Raw genomic sequence first — 18,609 nt, 5'->3', positions numbered from 1 at the left:
ATTAGGTACACCTTTATACATTTGCCTCAGTTACTTAATGATCACTATTTACTGAATACCTTGATTCATAGACAGCTTTGGTCCTCTAAACTAGGACTAAATCTTTCAAACAAGGGACATTTTTTAAAAAATGATGAGTATGAAACCAATTTTAAAAATTAAAACAAAATCTTTGCTAGCTGATGATTGTCAGTATCCTTTTACTTAATTTAAATCATGAAATTACTTGGCTGGAAAGTGTATTTTTCTCATTTGACTATCCCAATAACTTAAGTTCATGGCAAATGTGAATGGTGAAAGGTAAAAATGCAGATCACAGACTATCAAAGAAACTCTTTACTTTGCCCCAAACTGAGGATGTATCATCAGGCAGAATTAATATGCTCCAAATATAAATACTATTTGTTTACCAAGAAAATGCTGTCTGATAAATTAGAGATAGATAATATTGAAAACAAACCCTCCAAATTCAGAGAAACATGATACTTTTAAGAATGAGTCGGGCAAAACCCCTCAAAAATGATTGTAATAACTCACGTGAGAAGTGACCAAATCATATGTGACCTTGAGCTCTCCATTACTGTTATTTAGAACCTCAGAATCGTCATCAAAAAGGAGATTCTGGGGAGGTGCCACTCCGGTAAATTTGAGGAAATTATATTCCATCTTTCCTGCTTCTGTGGTCACACACAGATTGTAAGAATATGGTAAAGTTCCTTCACTGCAGTCAGGGGGGAAATCGGGTTCAGCCTTAGAGCAAACATTCACATGGATACAACTCAGCATGTCAGCATCGCAAGCTCTCCGAAGATGCCAGGTGATGGTAAGTGTCACTGTGATGAGGAACAACACAGAAATTAAGGACAAAGCTATTACTAGGTAAAACTGTAGCTCAGACTGGGGGTTCAGGATATCTGAGCGCTCCTCCTTCATTTCGGGTAGTGCTTCCTGGAGGCTGTCTGCAAAGACCAAGTGCAAAGCCACAGTGGCCGACAGAGGGGGCTGCCCACCATCCTTCACAGAGACCAGAAGCCGGTGCCGAGCTGCATCTTTATCAGCTAAAGCTCTGGTCGTCCTTACCTCCCCTGTGCGCAGCCCCAGACTGAAGAGCCCTGGATCGGTAGCCTGCAGCACGTGGTAGGCCAGCCAGGCATTATGTCCCGAGTCAGCGTCCACTGCCACCACCTTGGTGACCAGGTAGCCAGGCTCGGCCAGTCTAGGGACCATGTCGAAAATGGCAGAGTTGTCGGATGCCAGAGCCGGGTATAGGATGTTTGGGGCATTGTCATTGCAATCCACTATGAACAGTCTCAGGCTGACGTTAGCTGTCAGAGCAGGGGACCCAGAGTCTTGGGCCTGCAGTGTCAGCTCGAAAGTGCCGATCTGTTCATAGTCGAAGGAACGCTGTGCGAAGATCTCCCCACTATGTCCATTGATAGAAACGTAGGAGGACAGAGTGAGAGGGGCCAGGTCACTGTTCACAATGGAGTAGGACACTCGGCCATTCTGCTCAAGGTCAGGGTCCTCTGCCAAGACCTTGGTGATAGAAGAACCAGAAGGGTTATTTTCAGAAACGTAAGCGACATAGGAAGGTTGAAGGAAAACTGGGGAATTGTCATTAACGTCTGCAATGTGCAAGGTGAAGATTTTGCTGGTGGACAGAGGGGGGTTTCCCTTGTCTACGGCTATCACAGTGATGTTATACTTCGCAGTCTGCTCACGGTCCAGAGGCCCATCAGTCAACAATTTGTAGTAATTTCTGGAAGAGGATTCTAATTTGAAAGGAAAATTTTCTTGGATATGACATGAGACCTCACCATTTGCCTTCGAATCTTTGTCATGTGTTTTTATGAGCGCGACAACAGTTCCGGGCAAAGAGTCCTCAGGAATTTGATCAGAGAGTGAGACGAAGGTCACCTCTGGGACATTGTCATTTTCATCCAGAATCTCAATTTGAATGTTACAGTGTGCTGTGTGACCTCCTCCGTCCTTTGCTTCGACGTCCATCATATATCTATTTGTTTCTTCAAAGTCCAAGATATCTTTGGTTGTAATTTCCCCGCTGTTGGGATGGAGGTAAAACAATTTCCTGCCATTGTCCTCGTTGCGGAAAGAGAAAGTGATTTCTGCATTGACCCCATCATCCTTGTCAGTGGCAGTCACACGTAGCACTGAAGAGCCCGAGGGCAAGTTCTCCGGAAGACTGACCCTGTAGATGTCCTGGCTAAAGACTGGGGCATTATCATTGGCGTCAGTGACATTGATCCAGATCTGAACCGTGACGCTGTGGGCTGGTTCCCCGCCATCTATAGCTGTCAGGACCAAATGGTGAGAACTCTGAATTTCTCGGTCCAAGGATTTTTCCAAAAGTAATTGCGGGTATTTACTGCCATCTGGTCTTTCTTTCACTGATAGGGAGAAATAGGGGTCAGGACTGAGGTGATATGTTTTAAGGGAGTTCATGCCTACATCTGAATCTCTTGCAGATGCGAGAGCAAATTTCACTCCTGGAAGTGTTAGTTCACTGATTTCTAGGGAAATATAGTTTTTAAGGAATTGTGGTGGATTATCGTTAATATCCTCTATCATCACAATTACAAAGAAGATATTCATTGGATTTTCAGCGACTGTTTCGAATTCCAAAGCACACTCAGATTGGCCCCCGCATATCTCCTCTCGGTCTATTCTGTCTCTCACCAGCAATTCTCCTTTCTCTGCGTTCACAGTAAAGTATTCATTCTCTGAACTAACCCGCAGTTTCCGAGTCGGCAAATCCCGAATATTAAGCCCCAAATCTTTGGCGAGGTTCCCCACCACTGACCCTTTCTCCATTTCCTCCGGAATGGAGTAGCGGATCTGCTCAGAAACCGCGAGGTTGAACAAAGAAACCAAGAAGGGAAACAGTACCTGCAGCCTCAGGGCCCAGACCTTCGGCTCCTCAATCTTCTCCATCTTTCAAATTCTCCTGCTTCTAAAATCTCGCAAACTTGTTTTTCAGATTACTCCGGGCTCACCAGAGACCGTACTCTTCCTGGATTCTTATGAATATGAGTGTTTCCAGGGAATCTTTAGGGATCAGCGTTCTGGATATGAATGTGTACGGGTTCGCTCGCTTGCTCGCTATGACTGCTGAAAAGATTATGCAGCCTCTTATAGACAGTACTGACCTAGCTCCGACGCGCCATAAGTAGACAGCGGCACCCAGAGGCTCACATGGAGAAATGCACTCATCTCAACAACCGTCATATAATACAAAGAATGAAATATTGCTGGTCCTCCATCCCAACCCCACCTCAAGAATAAATCCTTGCATCAGTCCAGTTTCTATTCCTTCCGATAGTAACGTTTCACTTGATTTAAAATGTACACATATTAACTATACAATTTACACAGTTTGAGCAAACTGCTGGGCAACTCGCCGATGCAACCTTGCTATTGTTAATGCAATTCTAGTTTCATTTTATACTGCTTTAAAAACTCTAAGAAAGGTTAATTTTCTTCTTATTAAGAATTTGACATAAGTCAAGCAAATTTGAGGTAGGAAATGGAGGAGTCACTTCAGAGTATATCATTTTACCTTGCCACCGATGAGCTATGTATGGAAAGTCTCTATGCAATTGCTTATGAAAAGTCACTACCAAATGTCATCTATGCCTGGAGTAATGGGACAGGGTCTTGATTTTCCTTTTTCAAAAACACTGAAAGAAAAAAGAATCCTTAGTCTTTTTAGGATCTCATTGATTCCCTTAAATTGATTTGTTTAATAAAGAAAACTAAAATCCTTTTATTCTAGGTGCATCAAGAAATTAATGACTTAATAGCTGAAACCTAGAAAAAGAAGACATTAATCTACAAGCAGGATTTATGTCCTAATATATACTTAATAATTCTATTAAGCAAGCATCCTCAGTCAGTAAAGTAATATAGAAACAAAAAATATTAGTAGTTATAAAAATAGCTGAAATGTATGGAAATTCTGACTTTTGCAAAGTGTTTAGCATAAATGATCTCATTTGTTCTTTACATCAGTGGAGATTGAGAACCAGTACAGGTTTATTTGACTATGTATTTACATACGTATGTATTTACACATAACATTCATACATAATATCTTTACTTGTAGTTTGTGTATAAACTATGTACACAGATATATAACATATGTATTACTAGAAAACTACATATTTGACTAAACTACATATATGACTACATATTTAACCCATTGTCAAACCTGTCACAAGGAAGAGGATAATCGGAACCTTATGGACATTATTGAGTCTCCTCCTGCACCCCCATCCTCACCTCCTCTTCCAACCCCAGTAGTACGCCTGCACCTGAAGAACAAATCTAATTTTAAAAATTATGTATTGTATGTTTCAAAAATCTATCTACTAAATAAACATTTGAAAGTGCTGCTCTTTTAGCCAATTAAATAATTCAGTTGAATAAATAGAAGTAGAGTTGAAAAGGTTATATGACGTTTAGTTTGTATCAGTAGTATGTTAAAGAAACTTTCTAGGATTTTTAGAGTATCTGTTTATGTGTTTCTCTTATGAATCAATAAATTCATAATGGAAGGTTTTTTTTAAGAGTGAGAACTGAATTTTAGATAACTACCAGAACGTTGAATGACACACCTAAAAAATTACTCAGAGTGGTGATAGTGAAATAAGGAATTTTACCTTTTACAGTTACATGAATTCTTCTACTATTTAACATCAAATTTATTAAGCATTGTGTTAATTTACAAATTTTTCACAAAGGGTTTTTAGAAAGGGAATAACGTGATTATCAAATTTTAGCATTAGTACATCCTCCCACACCCTACCCCCCAAATTTGTGAAGAGTAGACACACTGTGTGCCTCTGAATGCTTTGAACAAGGCACAAACATGGAGATCACTTGCAAGCAATCAAGAAGCTGTAATTATCTTAAGCTTTAAGAGTCACTGCATTGGATACTGAGCCACACTCAAAGTCATGAACACCAGAATTCAAGAGCTACCCCTTACTTATTGACTATGTGCCTCTGGGCAAATCAAACCAGTTCTGAAGGGAACTCCCTAAGGCAACGAAGAGTAGATAATATGTTTCCATTTGCAATGGAGAAGATAGTGTTTTTGTTGTTGTTGTTTAACTGGGGAGTTCCATACACTAGTTAGTTTACATGCCCAGTACCTATCACTTCAACCTATGTTATTCCAAGAATATGAAATTTGTTAATAGCAAACAGAAAACAAAGGTCAAATCTATTCATATCTCAAAGAAAAATAAAAGATAGAGGTTAAAAAAAGGACCTCCTTAAGGAGGACCTACCTGAAAAGAAGTCGGCTGATCCTTACTTATACAAACATTTTCTGATATTAATAGAGGTACCTTTTTTTCACAGCTCTGCTGACTTATCAAGGTGTCTGCATAGTTGGGCTGAGGAAAGATCAACTGACTCCTCCGAGAATCCGTGGTGAGAGAAACCTCATGGGAATAGGTCTGAAGGAAAGCTCTCACTCCATCTATTCCCAAAAACTGGGAGGAGGGAACGCCCCCGACATGGTCACCTGAAGACTGGGCAACTTGCAGCAACCACCACCTTCTCAGCCTGAGAGCCAGCAGAAGGACAATGAAGGCAAAGAACAAGCAGGAAACCACAGCCACAGCTATGACCAGGTAAAAGGTGAGGAGAGAGTCATCCTGGGGATCAGGAGAGGCCTGGCTGCTGAGATCTGAGAGGATGTCGGGGATGCTGTCAGCCAGTGCCACGGTGACACTGACAGTGGCAGAGAGAGGGGGCTCCCCATTGTCTGTCACTGCCACGATGAGATTCTGCTTGAGGGCATCTTTGTCCAGGAATGTGCGGACAGTCCTGATCTCCCCTGAATGCAGGCCCATGGAGAAGAGCCCAGGCTCTGTGGCCTTGAGCAGGTGGTAGGACAGCCACGCATTCTGGCCAGAATCTGCATCCACTGCCACCACCTTGGTCACCAGATAGCCTGGCTCTGCAGAGCGTGGGGCCAGCTCCACTCCACTGGAGCCATCTGTGGGGAAGGCTGGGTACAGGATTTCTGGGGCATTGTCATTCTGATCCAGGATGAACAGAGTCAGGGAAACATTGGTGCTGAGAGGAGGGTCCCCTGAGTCCCTGGCTGTCACCATCAGCTGAAATTCCCTGAACTGTTCATAGTCGAAGGAGCAGAGAGCATAGAGGACACCAGTCTCTGAGTTGATGGAGACAATGGATGACAGTGGTGGTGCCTCTGAGGGCAGGGTGCTGTCCATGATGGAGTAGGTGACTAAGGCATTCTGCTCACTGTCTGGGTCATGGGCAGTCAAGGAATAGATGGAAGCTCCTCTGGGGTTGTTCTCTAGGATGTAGGCAGAGTAGGCTGCCTGACTGAAAGTGGGTGGGTTGTCATTGATGTCTGCCACATGCAAGAGGATGTGAATGTCTGTAGACAGAGCTGGGCTCCCAAAGTCTACTGCTCTCACTGTGATGTTGTACTCAGACACCTTTTCCCTGTCCAGAGCCCTGTCAGTCACCAGTGAATGGTAGTTGTCCACTTTCTTTTCTAATTTAAAAGGCAGATCACCTGGAATGGAACACAGGACTCGACCATTTTCACCAGAGTCTCGATCGTGTACTTGAAACAGAGCAATTACAGTTCCAGGGGGAGCATTCTCAGGGATTGAGTTGGTGACAGAGGTGACAGTCACTTCTGGGGCATTGTCATTCACGTCTAGAACTGTGACATGAATTTTGGCTCTGCCCCAGAAACCAAGACCATCCTGAGCTTCCAAATCCATTTCATGGAATTCAGCATCTTCATAATCTGGATTTTGTAAGGTTGATAATTCTCCAGTCACAGAATTCATTTGGAATATTCGTGAAGTTTTCCCAGGAATTTTCACTAGAAAGTATCTTACCTGAGAGTTGCTTCCTTCATCTGCATCAGTGGCATTCACTGTGAGCAACACTGTCCCCTGGGGTACATTCTCAGGAACATTCACAGTATAAACAGGCTGAGTAAACACCGGGGCATTGTCGTTTACATCCAGGACAGTTACTCGAATTCGAACAGTTCCAGAGAGGACTGGCTCTCCTCCATCCCAGGCTGAGAGGACTATGTGGAGGGTAGGCTCCTCCTCCCGATCCAGTGATCTCTCCAGTACCAGTTCTGGGTACTTGATTTTATCAGCTGCATTTTGCACAAGCAGAGAGAAGTGATCGTTGGGGCTCAGCTTATAACCCTGGAGGGAATTCTCTTCCACATCCGGGTCGTAAGCACTTTCTAGAATAAAGTGGGTTCCTGGAGACGTGGTTTCACTGATTTTTAGTTCTAGCTCCTCTTCCCGAAAGCGAGGGGCGTTATCATTAATGTCGGTTATTTCCACTTGCACGGAATAAATTTTCAATTTATCCTCAACCAGAACATTAAAATTCAGCAGGCACTGGGCGCTCTGGGCACAGAGCTCTTCCCTGTCTATTCTGTCCGCGGTGACTAAGCTGCCGCTTCTGACATTGAGAGCGAAATGCAGCTTCTTACCTCTGGAGACAATGCGGGTCCCGCGCTCAGACAATTCCCTCGGTTCCAGTCCCAAGTCCTTGGCGATGTTGCCCACAAAAGAACCCTTCTCCATTTCCTCGGGAATCGAGTACCGGATTTGGGCAGCCACGGTCTCCCACAGCAGCCCCAGGAGAGAACAAAGCAGGATTCGCCTTCTGCCATCTCTGTGCTTTTGGCCAGTGATCATTGCTTCTCTTCTAAATATACTCCTCGCTGCCTGTGGTTAGCTCGTGGCTCCTCTATTTTCTTGGTGATCCGTGTCCAGAGTCTAAATCTGGAGCATGCAGGGTTAGGGGGCTGCGTTTCTCCGTACCCTGAAGCGCGCGTGTGTGTTAGGTCTTGCAGAGTTTTGTGCACTAGGACCTGGGAGAATTGTGCTAGCTCTCTCCAGGCGTTTCTCTTCCTGATTGGTGAACAGCGGCGCCCAGAGTTTAAATCAATTATTGCACCTCCTTCTAAGAAACAATGTTCAGAATGGTGTACTATGTGCATTGTCGTTATAAGGAAAGTAATTATTAAAGTCATAAAGTTGGAGGCCTATTGCATTGTGAGTTTACAGGATCATATAAGGAATTACAGGTAGTAGGGACATATAATTCTTTGCTGTCAATGTTTATAATTTTTTTTATTTTCAGGTTCTGTTACTGTTATCTTAATTAGGCCAAAAAAAAAAAACCAAAACAAAAACCTCATTGAGGTTGTAGTAACTTTGTAAACGTTCTTAAGTATATAAAGACTTGTTTGTTATGTTCTCTTTCCATTAAAAGAACAGGGAATATATTGATTGTTTTAATCTCAGTGTATATGTGAATATTTATCCATATTTCTAGCAATACCCATATTTGTCTATATGTCTATGTGAATATATTATCTATACAATAAGTTTCATTGTGACATGGTAATATTTTGTACTAGATAATAAATTATTAATTTTTGGATCATGCAATAACTTTCTAAAGTATAACCAAAGATTAAATAAATTCTATGATTGTAAATTTGCAGTTCAATACAGTTAGCATCACTGAAGTTAGTTGCTACTTTCTTAAACGTTCTCCCAAATAACCCAATGCAGACATGTGAAAAATGTAGTGATAAAAACAGGTCATAAATAGTAATTGGCCACAACCAAGTGTCTGTGAGTCTCAAATGCGGTGATAGCTATGAAGCACTCTGCAAACCTTAATGCACTTATATAAAGGCGGCTATTGTTTTTGTTGTTACCCTCCAATCACCGGACTTCCATTCTGCTGCTGATGTCATTCCCTGAACTTTCTACTGCACTGCAGCAGAGGTTAAGTATTGTTTATGGAGAAACTATAACAAACTGGAGCAGGAAAATCATGATGCCACAATTTAGAGTAACCTGTGCTCTTCCGTGTAGATTTGACAAAATATAATATTGTTTTTAGAAATGAAAAGCAATATCGACTATCATGACAAAGCAATTAAACATGGACATGTCCTTCAGTATTTCAAAGATTTGATATTTCTTTCAGTTAATGATCTATGATAGTTTCTGGGGTCAAAGTTTCATGCCCTAAAGAAAATGATGTAATGAATCTCTTTATAATTGTGTTGGCTGACCGTCAGATAGAAACAGAAGTATAACTAATCACAAGGGATTAGAGTGATGGTACCCTGAGACAGTGTAAGGCATGAAAATTAGTTGAATTATTACTTAAATGTCCAATTATTTATGCAAAAAGCCTATTCATGGACGCAAGGAGACACAAAGTCTTCAAATAAAGTGAATCAAAATTAAATTCAGCCTGCACACAAAAGCCGGAGGTTCACCCACATAAATCCTATGAGTCAACACTTAGGATCATAGACATTTGTAAAGCTATAGCAGGAGAGCTTTTACTAAAAATATTATGAAAGAGAAAAAAGAGCTTAACTCTACTTCCTGCATCTCTCGTTCAACAAACATACACAAGAAATCCAGCCATACTACACATCCCAAAATCAAAGAAAAAAAAAAGCCAAACGATAAGACAATCCACTAATTTGACACATTTTAAATATGTTTAAGTTCTATGTCTTTATATTTTAGGTACTACAACATACGTTTGTACTGTATTGATTTGAAAACCCATCTTAGTAGAAACTTCATATGTATGTGTGTGTGTATGTATATAATACATATGTGTACGTATATATATACATACACACATACATAAATACATATGTGTTTGTGTGTGGACACATACACATATATGTAAAAATTCAAGGGAGTTTGGTAATTTGAATCTGTAATGCATTAAAATTTAAATCACAAAAGGCTTAAGGATCTGAGCTCAGTGGAGCAATTTTTAAAGGAGCTTAGTCACTACTATGATCTTGGGTAAATTACTCGATATTTCTGGGTATTTGTTTCCATTTCTTAAAATGTGTATTGTTGCCTGGATGATCTGTCTGGTACCTACAAGTTCTATATTGTATGATGTTAATATTATTTTACTAAAGTTAAATTCTTCTAAGACAATAAATTCATAGCCAGAATAATGAGAATGTACAATAGACCTTTCTAGTGAACAGTAGAGACAGAAAAGCAATAACATGAGTCATTAAAAATTAATTTACAATTCTATCTTACTGAATAAAGTTTACCTGGAAAAATTCTTGTTCATCTTTTCCTTGAAGTAAAGACTGAGTAGGTAGTGGACACTCCTTTTGCTCACAGCTCTGCTGACTTATCAGGGTATCTGCATAGTTGGGCTGAGGAAAGATCAACTGACTCTTCCGAGAATCCGTGGTGAGAGAAACCTCATGGGAATAGGTCTGAAGGAAAGCTCTCACTCCATCTATTCCCAAAAACTGGGAGGAAGGGACTCCCCTGACATGGCCACCTGCAGACTGGACAACTTGTAGCAGCCACCATCTTCTCAGTCTGAGAGCCAGCAGAAGGATAATGAAGGCAAAGAACAAGCAGGAAACCACAGCCACAGCTATGACCAGGTAAAATGTGAGGAGAGAGTCATCCTGGGGATCAGGAGAGGCCTGGCTGCTGAGATCTGAGAGGATGTCGGGGATGCTGTCAGCCAGTGCCACGGTGACACTGACAGTGGCAGAGAGAGGGGGCTCCCCATTGTCTGTCACTGCCACGATGAGATTCTGCTTGAGGACATCTTTGTCCAGGAATGTGCGGACAGTCCTGATCTCCCCTGAGTGCAGGCCCATGGAAAAGAGCCCAGGCTCTGTGGCCTTGAGCAGGTGGTAGGACAGCCACGCATTCTGGCCAGAATCTGCATCCACTGCCACCACCTTGGTCACCAGATAGCCTGGCTCTGCAGAGCGTGGGGCCAGCTCCACTCCACTGGAGCCATCCGTGGGGAAGGCTGGGTACAGGATTTCTGGGGCATTGTCATTCTGATCCAGGATGAACAGAGTCAGGGAAACATTGGTACTGAGAGGAGGGTCCCCAGAGTCCCTGGCTGTCACCATCAGCTGAAATTCCCTGAACTGTTCATAGTCGAAGGAGCAGAGAGCATAGAGGACACCAGTCTCTGAGTTGATGGAGACAATGGATGACAGTGGTGGTGCCTCTGAGGGCAGGGTGCTGTCCATGATGGAGTAGGTGACTAAGGCATTCTGCTCACTGTCTGGGTCATGGGCAGTCAAGGAATAGATGGAAGCTCCTCTGGGGTTGTTCTCTAGGATGTAGGCAGAGTAGGCTGCCTGACTGAAAGTGGGTGGGTTGTCATTGATGTCTGCCACATGCAAGAGGATGTGAATGTCTGTAGACAGAGCTGGGCTCCCAAAGTCTACTGCTCTCACTGTGATGTTGTACTCAGACACCTTTTCCCTGTCCAGAGCCCTGTCAGTCACCAGTGAATGGTAGTTGTCCACTTTCTTTTCTAATTTAAAAGGCAGATCACCTGGAATGGAACACAGGACTCGACCATTTTCACCAGAGTCTCGATCGTGTACTTGAAACAGAGCAATTACAGTCCCAGGGGGAGCATTCTCAGGGATTGAGTTGGTGACAGAGGTGACAGTCACTTCTGGGGCATTGTCATTCACGTCTAGAACTGTGACATGAATTTTGGCTCTGCCCCAGAAACCAAGACCATCTTGAGCTTCTGCTTCCATCTTGTAGAATTCAGTATCTTCATAATCTAGATTTTGTAAGGTTGATAATTCTCCAGTCACAGAATTCATTTGGAATATTCGTGAAGTTTTCCCAGGAATTTTCACTAGAAAGTATCTTACCTGAGAGTTGCTTCCTTCATCTGCATCAGTGGCATTCACTGTGAGCAACACTGTCCCCTGGGGTACATTCTCAGGAACATTCACAGCATAAACAGGCTGAGTAAACACCGGGGCATTGTCATTTACATCCAGGACAGTTACTCGAATTCGAACAGTTCCAGAGAGGACTGGCTCTCCTCCATCCCAGGCTGAGAGGACTATGTGGAGGGTAGGCTCCTCCTCCCGATCCAGTGATCTCTCCAGTACCAGTTCTGGGTACTTGATCGCGTCAATTCCACTTTGCAGAAGCAGAGAGAAATGCTCGTTGGAGCTCAGTTTATAATCCTGAAGGGAATTCTCTCCCACATCCGGGTCGTAAGCACTTTCTAGAATAAAGTGGGTTCCTGGAGACGTGGTTTCACTGATTTTTAGTTCTAGCTCCTCTTCCCGAAAGCGAGGGGCGTTATCATTAATGTCGGTTATTTCCACTTGCACGGAATAAATTTTCAATTTATCCTCAACCAGAACATTAAAATTCAGCAGGCACTGGGCGCTCTGGGCACAGAGCTCTTCCCTGTCTATTCTGTCCGCGGTGACTAAGCTGCCGCTTCTGACATTGAGAGCGAAATGCAGCTTCTTACCTCTGGAGACAATGCGGGTCCCGCGCTCAGACAATTCCCTCGGTTCCAGTCCCAAGTCCTTGGCGATGTTGCCCACAAAAGAACCCTTCTCCATTTCCTCGGGAATCGAGTACCGGATTTGGGCAGCCACGGTCTCCCACAGCAGCCCCAGGAGAGAACAAAGCAGGATTCGCCTTCTGCCATCTCTGTGCTTTTGGCCAGTGATCATTGCTTCTCTTCTAAATATACTCCTCGCTGCCTGTGGTTAGCTCGTGGCTCCTCTATTTTCTTGGTGATCCGTGTCCAGAGTCTAAATCTGGAGCATGCAGGGTTAGGGGGCTGCGTTTCTCCGTACCCTGAAGCGCGCGTGTGTGTTAGGTCTTGCAGAGTTTTGTGCACTAGGACCTGGGAGAATTGTGCTAGCTCTCTCCAGGCGTTTCTCTTCCTGATTGGTGAACAGCGGCGCCCAGAGTTTAAATCAATTATTGCACCTCCTTCTAAGAAACAATGTTCAGAATGGTGTACTATGTGCATTGTCGTTATAAGAAAAGAAATTATTAAAGTTATAGGGTTGGAAGTATGTTGAATCTTAGTTTTACAGGATTACATAAAGAATTACAGTTGGTAGGGATATAATCCTTTACTATAAATTTTTATAAAGTTATAATTGTCAGGTTCTATTACTGTTATCTTCATTACCTATTTGGTTAAATAAATTATAACTCATATAGGTTATGATGACTTAGTAAATGTTCTTTAGAATATAAAGACTCTTTTTGTTCATTGTGCTCCTTTTCTGTTCATGGAACAGTAAATATATTGCTTCTCTTCACCTCAACGTATGTGTGAATGTTTATTCACAAATCTACCAATACCCACATTTGTCTGTATGCCTTCCTGAATATTGGCTAATCCAGGAGAGCAAGGCAGTATATCTCATGCCTAGCCCTAGTTGTTTCAGCCCTGATTGGCTCAGAACGAATTTAAATAATAATTGTTTCTGTTTTGACCAGAAATCCTAAGTGTCTTCCCTCTCAGATGTATTTTTTAAGAGGCCATTCTTTGCCTCAGTTCTTATAAAGGCTTAATCATTGAATGATCTTTTCCTCAATCAAACTGAGACCTCTTGAAGACCTTAGCTAGAAAAGGCCAAGGTCCGTAGTGCATCCTGAGCCATCTCTAATTGTCTTGATTTATATCTGGCCTGTGGAGCCAGATGGATCTGAAGGAGAAAATAAGGCTGGTGACCTTGCACAGCCCTCCCCCACTTAAATCCAATTCACTTGCATGTCGTGGCATCACCTCCCTGATGTCATGTTCCTCTTTGAGAAAGATAAACAGCAAGCAACAGCAGCAGCAACAACCCAAATGTATTATTTACACATTAAGTTTCATTTATATTTGATAAGTAATTATATCACAAATTAAATAAATTATATAATTGTATATGATTGGAGTCTTGAAGTTCAATATAGTTAGCATCACTGAAGTTAGTTCCTATATTCTTAAATGTTCTCCCAAACAACCTAATGCAGCCATGTGAAAAATGTAGTGATGAAAATAGATCACAAATAATAATTGGCTACAACCAATTATTTGTGAGTCTCCAATGAGATGATAGCTATGAAGCACTTTGCAAACCTCAATGCCCTTATATAAAATGCCTGCTATTGTTACTGGTGTTGTTGTTCTTGTTGAGTTAGAATCTGTTTTGGTTGTTACCAGACCTTCAGTATGTTGCTTACGTCATTGTCTGAGCCTTCTACTGCACTGCAGCTGAGCTTAAACAATGTTCCCAGAGAAATTATAACAAACTAAAGGAGGAAAGTCATGGTGCTACAATTTAGAGTAACCTGTGTTCTCAAGAGTAGAGTTGACAAAATGTAATATTGTTTTAAGAAATAAAAAGCTATATTGACTATCATGACAAAGCACTTGATCAGGGAAATGTTCTTCAATATTTCAAAGATTTGATATTTCTTTTAGTTGATGATCTTTGAGAGCTTCTGGGGTGAAAGTTTCATACCATAAAGAAAGTGATCTAATAAACCTCTTCATATTTACCTAGACTGACCCTCAGATGGTAAAAATAGAAATACAAGTCATCCCAAGAGATAAGAGTGATGGTCCTTTGAGAAAGTGTGAGACATGAAAATAGGTTGAGTTATTACGTAAATGTCCAGTTACTGCTAAAGAAAAATAACCTATTCATGGGCTCAAGGAGCCACAAAACCTTCAAATCATTTAACTTACAACTAAATTAGACCTGCGTACAAGAACTGGATGTCAACATTTAGTAACACAGACATTTATAAAGAGTTAAGAGGAAAGTTTATACTGAAAATATTATGAAAGAGAATAAAGACGCTCTACTTGCATCTCTCTCTCATCCAAGAAACATACACAGGGAATCCAGTCATACTATATACCTCGAAATCCAGCAAAAAACAAAACAAAACAAAACAAAAAAAACAACCTAAAATTGCAAAATGGCAAAAAAAGTCCACTCATTTCACCTACTTCAAATAAATGGAAGTTTTATGTTTTTATATTTAACGTTCTACAACAAACATTTAGACCAGGGAACCTGGGGCCTCAAGGCAACATATCGCCCTTAGGTCTTTGGGTTCCATCTTTTGACTGTATCCATGTTATACAGAATAAATCCTTTTCTTCTGTGAAGCTTAGATTCAGTCAAAGGGTCACACTTGAGGACCTAGAGGGTGACATGTGCCTTCAAGGTCACATATTCCCTACCCCAATTTAGACTTTATAGATTTGAAAACGCAGATTAGTAGCAGATTCATATGTTTGTATGTTGTGTGTACATACGCATAAATATGTAAAAATTCAAGGGAACTGGACAATCAAAATCTGTAATCCAGTAAAATTTTAATCACAAAAAGGTTTAGCGATGTGAGCTCAGGGGAGCAATTGTTAAAGGACAGTTAACTCTCCTTAGTCATTACTATGACCTTGAATGAACTATTCGCCTTTTCAGATTATTAGTTTTCATTCCTTAAAATATGGAGTGCTGTCGAGATGATCTTCATAGTATACTCAAGTTATATGTTTTATGATTTTAATAATAGTTTTCCTGGAATTAAATTCTTCTAAGGCCATAAAAACATACACAGAACAACTAGAAAATGCAATAGACTTCTCTAGTGAATAATAGAGACAAAACAGTAATGACATGTCACTGAAAATTAATTTACAATTCTATTCCACTGAATGAAGTTTACCTGAAGAAATGCTTGTTCATCGTTTCCTTGAAGTAAAGACTGAGTAGGTAGTGGAGGCTCCTTTTGCTCACAGCTCTGCTGACTTATCAAGGTGTCTGCATAGTTGGGCTGAGGAAAGATTAACTGACTCTTCCGAGAATCCGTGGTGAGAGAAACCTCATGGGAATAGGTCTGAAGGAAAGCTCTCACTCCATCTATTCCCAAAAACTGGGAGGAAGGGACTCCCCTGACATGGTCATCTGAAGACTGGACAACTTGCAGCAGCCACCACCTTCTCAGCCTGAGAGCCAGCAGAAGGACAATGAAGGCAAAGAACAAGCAGGAAACCACAGCCACAGCTATGACCAGGTAAAAGGTGAGGAGAGAGTCATCCTGGGGATCAGGGAAGGCCTGGCTGCTGAGATCTGAGAGGATGTCGGGGATGCTGTCAGCCAGTGCCACAGTGACAGTGACAGTGGCAGAGAGAGGGGGCTCCCCATTGTCTGTCACTGCCACGATGAGATTCTGCTTGAGGGCATCTTTGTCCAGGAATGTGCGGACAGTCCTGATCTCCCCTGAGTGCAGGCCCATGGAGAAGAGTCCAGGCTCTGTGGCCTTGAGCAGGCGGTAGGACAGCCACGCATTCTGGCCAGAATCTGCATCCACTGCCACCACCTTGGTCACCAGATAGCCTGGCTCTGCAGAGCGTGGGGCCAGCTCCACTCCACTGGAGCCATCCGTGGGGAAGGCTGGGTACAGGATTTCTGGGGCGTTGTCATTCTGATCCAGGATGAACAGAGTCAGGAAAACATTGGTGCTGAGAGGAGGGTCCCCTGAGTCCCTGGCTGTCACCATCAGCTGAAATTCCCGGAACTGTTCATAGTCAAAAGAGCAGAGAGCATAGAGGACACCAGTCTCTGAGTTGATGGAGACAATGGATGACAGTGGTGGTGCCTCTGAGGGCAGGGTGCTGTCCATGATGGAGTAGGTGACTAAGGCATTCTGCTCACTGTCTGGGTCATGGGCAGTCAAGGAATAGATGGAAGCTCCTCTGGGGTTGTTCTCTAGGATGTAGGCAGAGTAGGCTGCCTGACTGAAAGTGGGTGGGTTGTCATTGATGTCTGCCACATGCAAGAGGATGTGAGTGTCTGTAGACAGAGCTGGGCTCCCAAAGTCTACTGCTCTCACTGTGATGTTGTACTCAGATACCTGCTCCCTGTCCAGAGCCCTGTCAGTCACCAGTGAATGGTAGTTGTCCACTTTCTTTTCTAATTTAAAAGGCAGATCACCTGGGATGGAACACAGGACTCGACCATTTTCACCAGTGTCTCTATCATGCACATAGAAAAGAGCAATTACAGTCCCAGGGGGAGTATTTTCAGGGATTGAGTTGGTGACAGAGGTGACAGTCACTTCTGGGGCATTGTCATTCACGTCTAGAACTGTGATGTGAATTTTAGCTCTGCTTCTGAGGCCAAGGCCATCCTGAGCCTCTGCTTCCATTTCATGGCATTCCACATCTTCATAATCTAGATTTAGTAAGGTTGATAATTCTCCAGTCACAGAATTCAGTTGGAACATTTGGGAGGTCTCCCCAGGTACTTTTACTTGAAAGTATCTCACCTGAGAATTGATTCCTTCATCTGCATCAGTGGCATTCACTGTGAGCAGCACTGTCCCCTGGGGCACATTCTCAGGAGCATTGACAGTATACACAGGTTGCGTAAACACTGGGGCATTGTCATTGGCATCCAGGACCGTCACTCGGATTCTAGTAGTGCCGGAACGGACTGGTTCTCCTCCATCGTAGGCTGTGAGCATAAGGAGGTGAACAGGCTCCTCCTCTCTATCAAGGGCTCGCTCTACCACCAACTCCGGGTGTTTGGCCTTATCAGCTCGACTTTGCACTCTCAGGGAGAAGAGAGGATTGGGGCTCAGCTCATAGCTCTGGAGAGAATTCATTCCCACATCTCGATCATATGCACTTTCCAGTAGGTGCTGGGATCCCGGAGATGTGGTTTCACTGATTTTTAGTTCTAACTCCTCTGCTAAAAACCGAGGGGCGTTATCATTAATGTCGGTGATTTCCACCTCCACTGAATAGATTTTCAGTTTATCCTCAACAAGAACATTAAAATTCAGCAGACACAGGGCGCTCTGGGCACAGAGCTCTTCCCTGTCTATTCTGTCCGCGATGACTAAACTGCCGCTTCTGACATTGAGAGCGAAATGAGCTTTCTTACCTTTGGACACAATGCGAACCCCTCGTTCTGACAGTTCCCTCGGCTCCAGTCCCAAGTCCTTAGCGATGTCGCCCACAAAAGATCCCTTTTCCATCTCCTCGGGAAGCGAGTAGCGTATCTGGGCAGCGCTGATCTCCCACAGCGTCCCCAGGAGAAAACAAAACAGGAATTGCCGTATGCAGCCTCTACCGTTTTGCTCAGCGGCCATTGTTTTCTTTAAAAATGTTCTCCTTATTCTGTATCCGAGTCTGGGTTAGCTCTTGGATTCTCTGTTGCCCCCTGTAGTATGTGTCCAGAACGTAAGCCTGGAGCGTTTAGGATTAGAGGACTTACTTTCTCTCAGTCCTGATGTGTGTGTTCTGTTTCCCAGAGCTTTGTGTCCCCAGCACCCGGAGAGATTAGGCTTCTCCTCATTGAATTTCTCTTGGTGATTGGACAGCGGCGCCCAGAGGCTAAGTCAACTATTACATTCGATCTGTGACTGTTTAGACCGGTAAAATGTATGAAATGTCATTAAGAAGGAAATTCAATCTGAGGGATTTGAGATGAAAAATGGTATTCATATTCAGTGAAGGAACTGATGGAGTCTGAATGCAGAACAAAGTGAATCTTTTATTTTCTTTCTTTTACTTACTTTTTTCCAAATTCCCCTCCCCCTTTCCCCCCATCCCCTGAAATGTGACTAACATGAAAATACTTTTACATGGGGATACGTATAACTTATATTATATTGCTTACTTTCTGAATGAGGAGGACAAGGGGAGTAATGGATAGAA

The 18,609-nt window shown here is 42.7% G+C and overlaps 1 protein-coding gene across 7 annotated transcripts in view; it reads right to left on the bottom strand.

Annotated features, from left to right (window-relative positions):
* The window catches only part of LOC140518407 (protocadherin gamma-C4), a 204,745-nt gene that overhangs the window by 149,241 nt on the left and 36,895 nt on the right, over positions 1-18,609 (bottom strand). Inside the window, exon 1 of one of the 7 annotated variants that reach the window (XM_072630557.1) lies at positions 15,612-18,427. The exons of 2 other annotated variants lie outside the window; for them this stretch is intronic. In XM_072630557.1, the coding sequence (XP_072486658.1) occupies positions 15,612-18,041 (2,430 nt within the window). In that variant the 5' untranslated portion in view covers positions 18,042-18,427. Of the gene's footprint in view, positions 1-537; positions 3,796-5,312; positions 9,729-10,165; positions 13,471-15,611; positions 18,428-18,609 lie in introns of those variants that run through there. 4 more of the 7 variants (XM_072630554.1, XM_072630555.1, XM_072630574.1 and 1 more) reach the window with 4 other exon arrangements.

The sequence above is a fragment of the Notamacropus eugenii genome, chromosome 1, assembly GCF_028372415.1.
Source record: "Notamacropus eugenii isolate mMacEug1 chromosome 1, mMacEug1.pri_v2, whole genome shotgun sequence".
Taxonomy (NCBI): Eukaryota; Metazoa; Chordata; class Mammalia; order Diprotodontia; family Macropodidae; genus Notamacropus; species Notamacropus eugenii.
The sequence above is the reverse complement of the archived record's forward strand: the minus strand, read 5'-3'. Positions and strand labels throughout refer to the sequence as shown.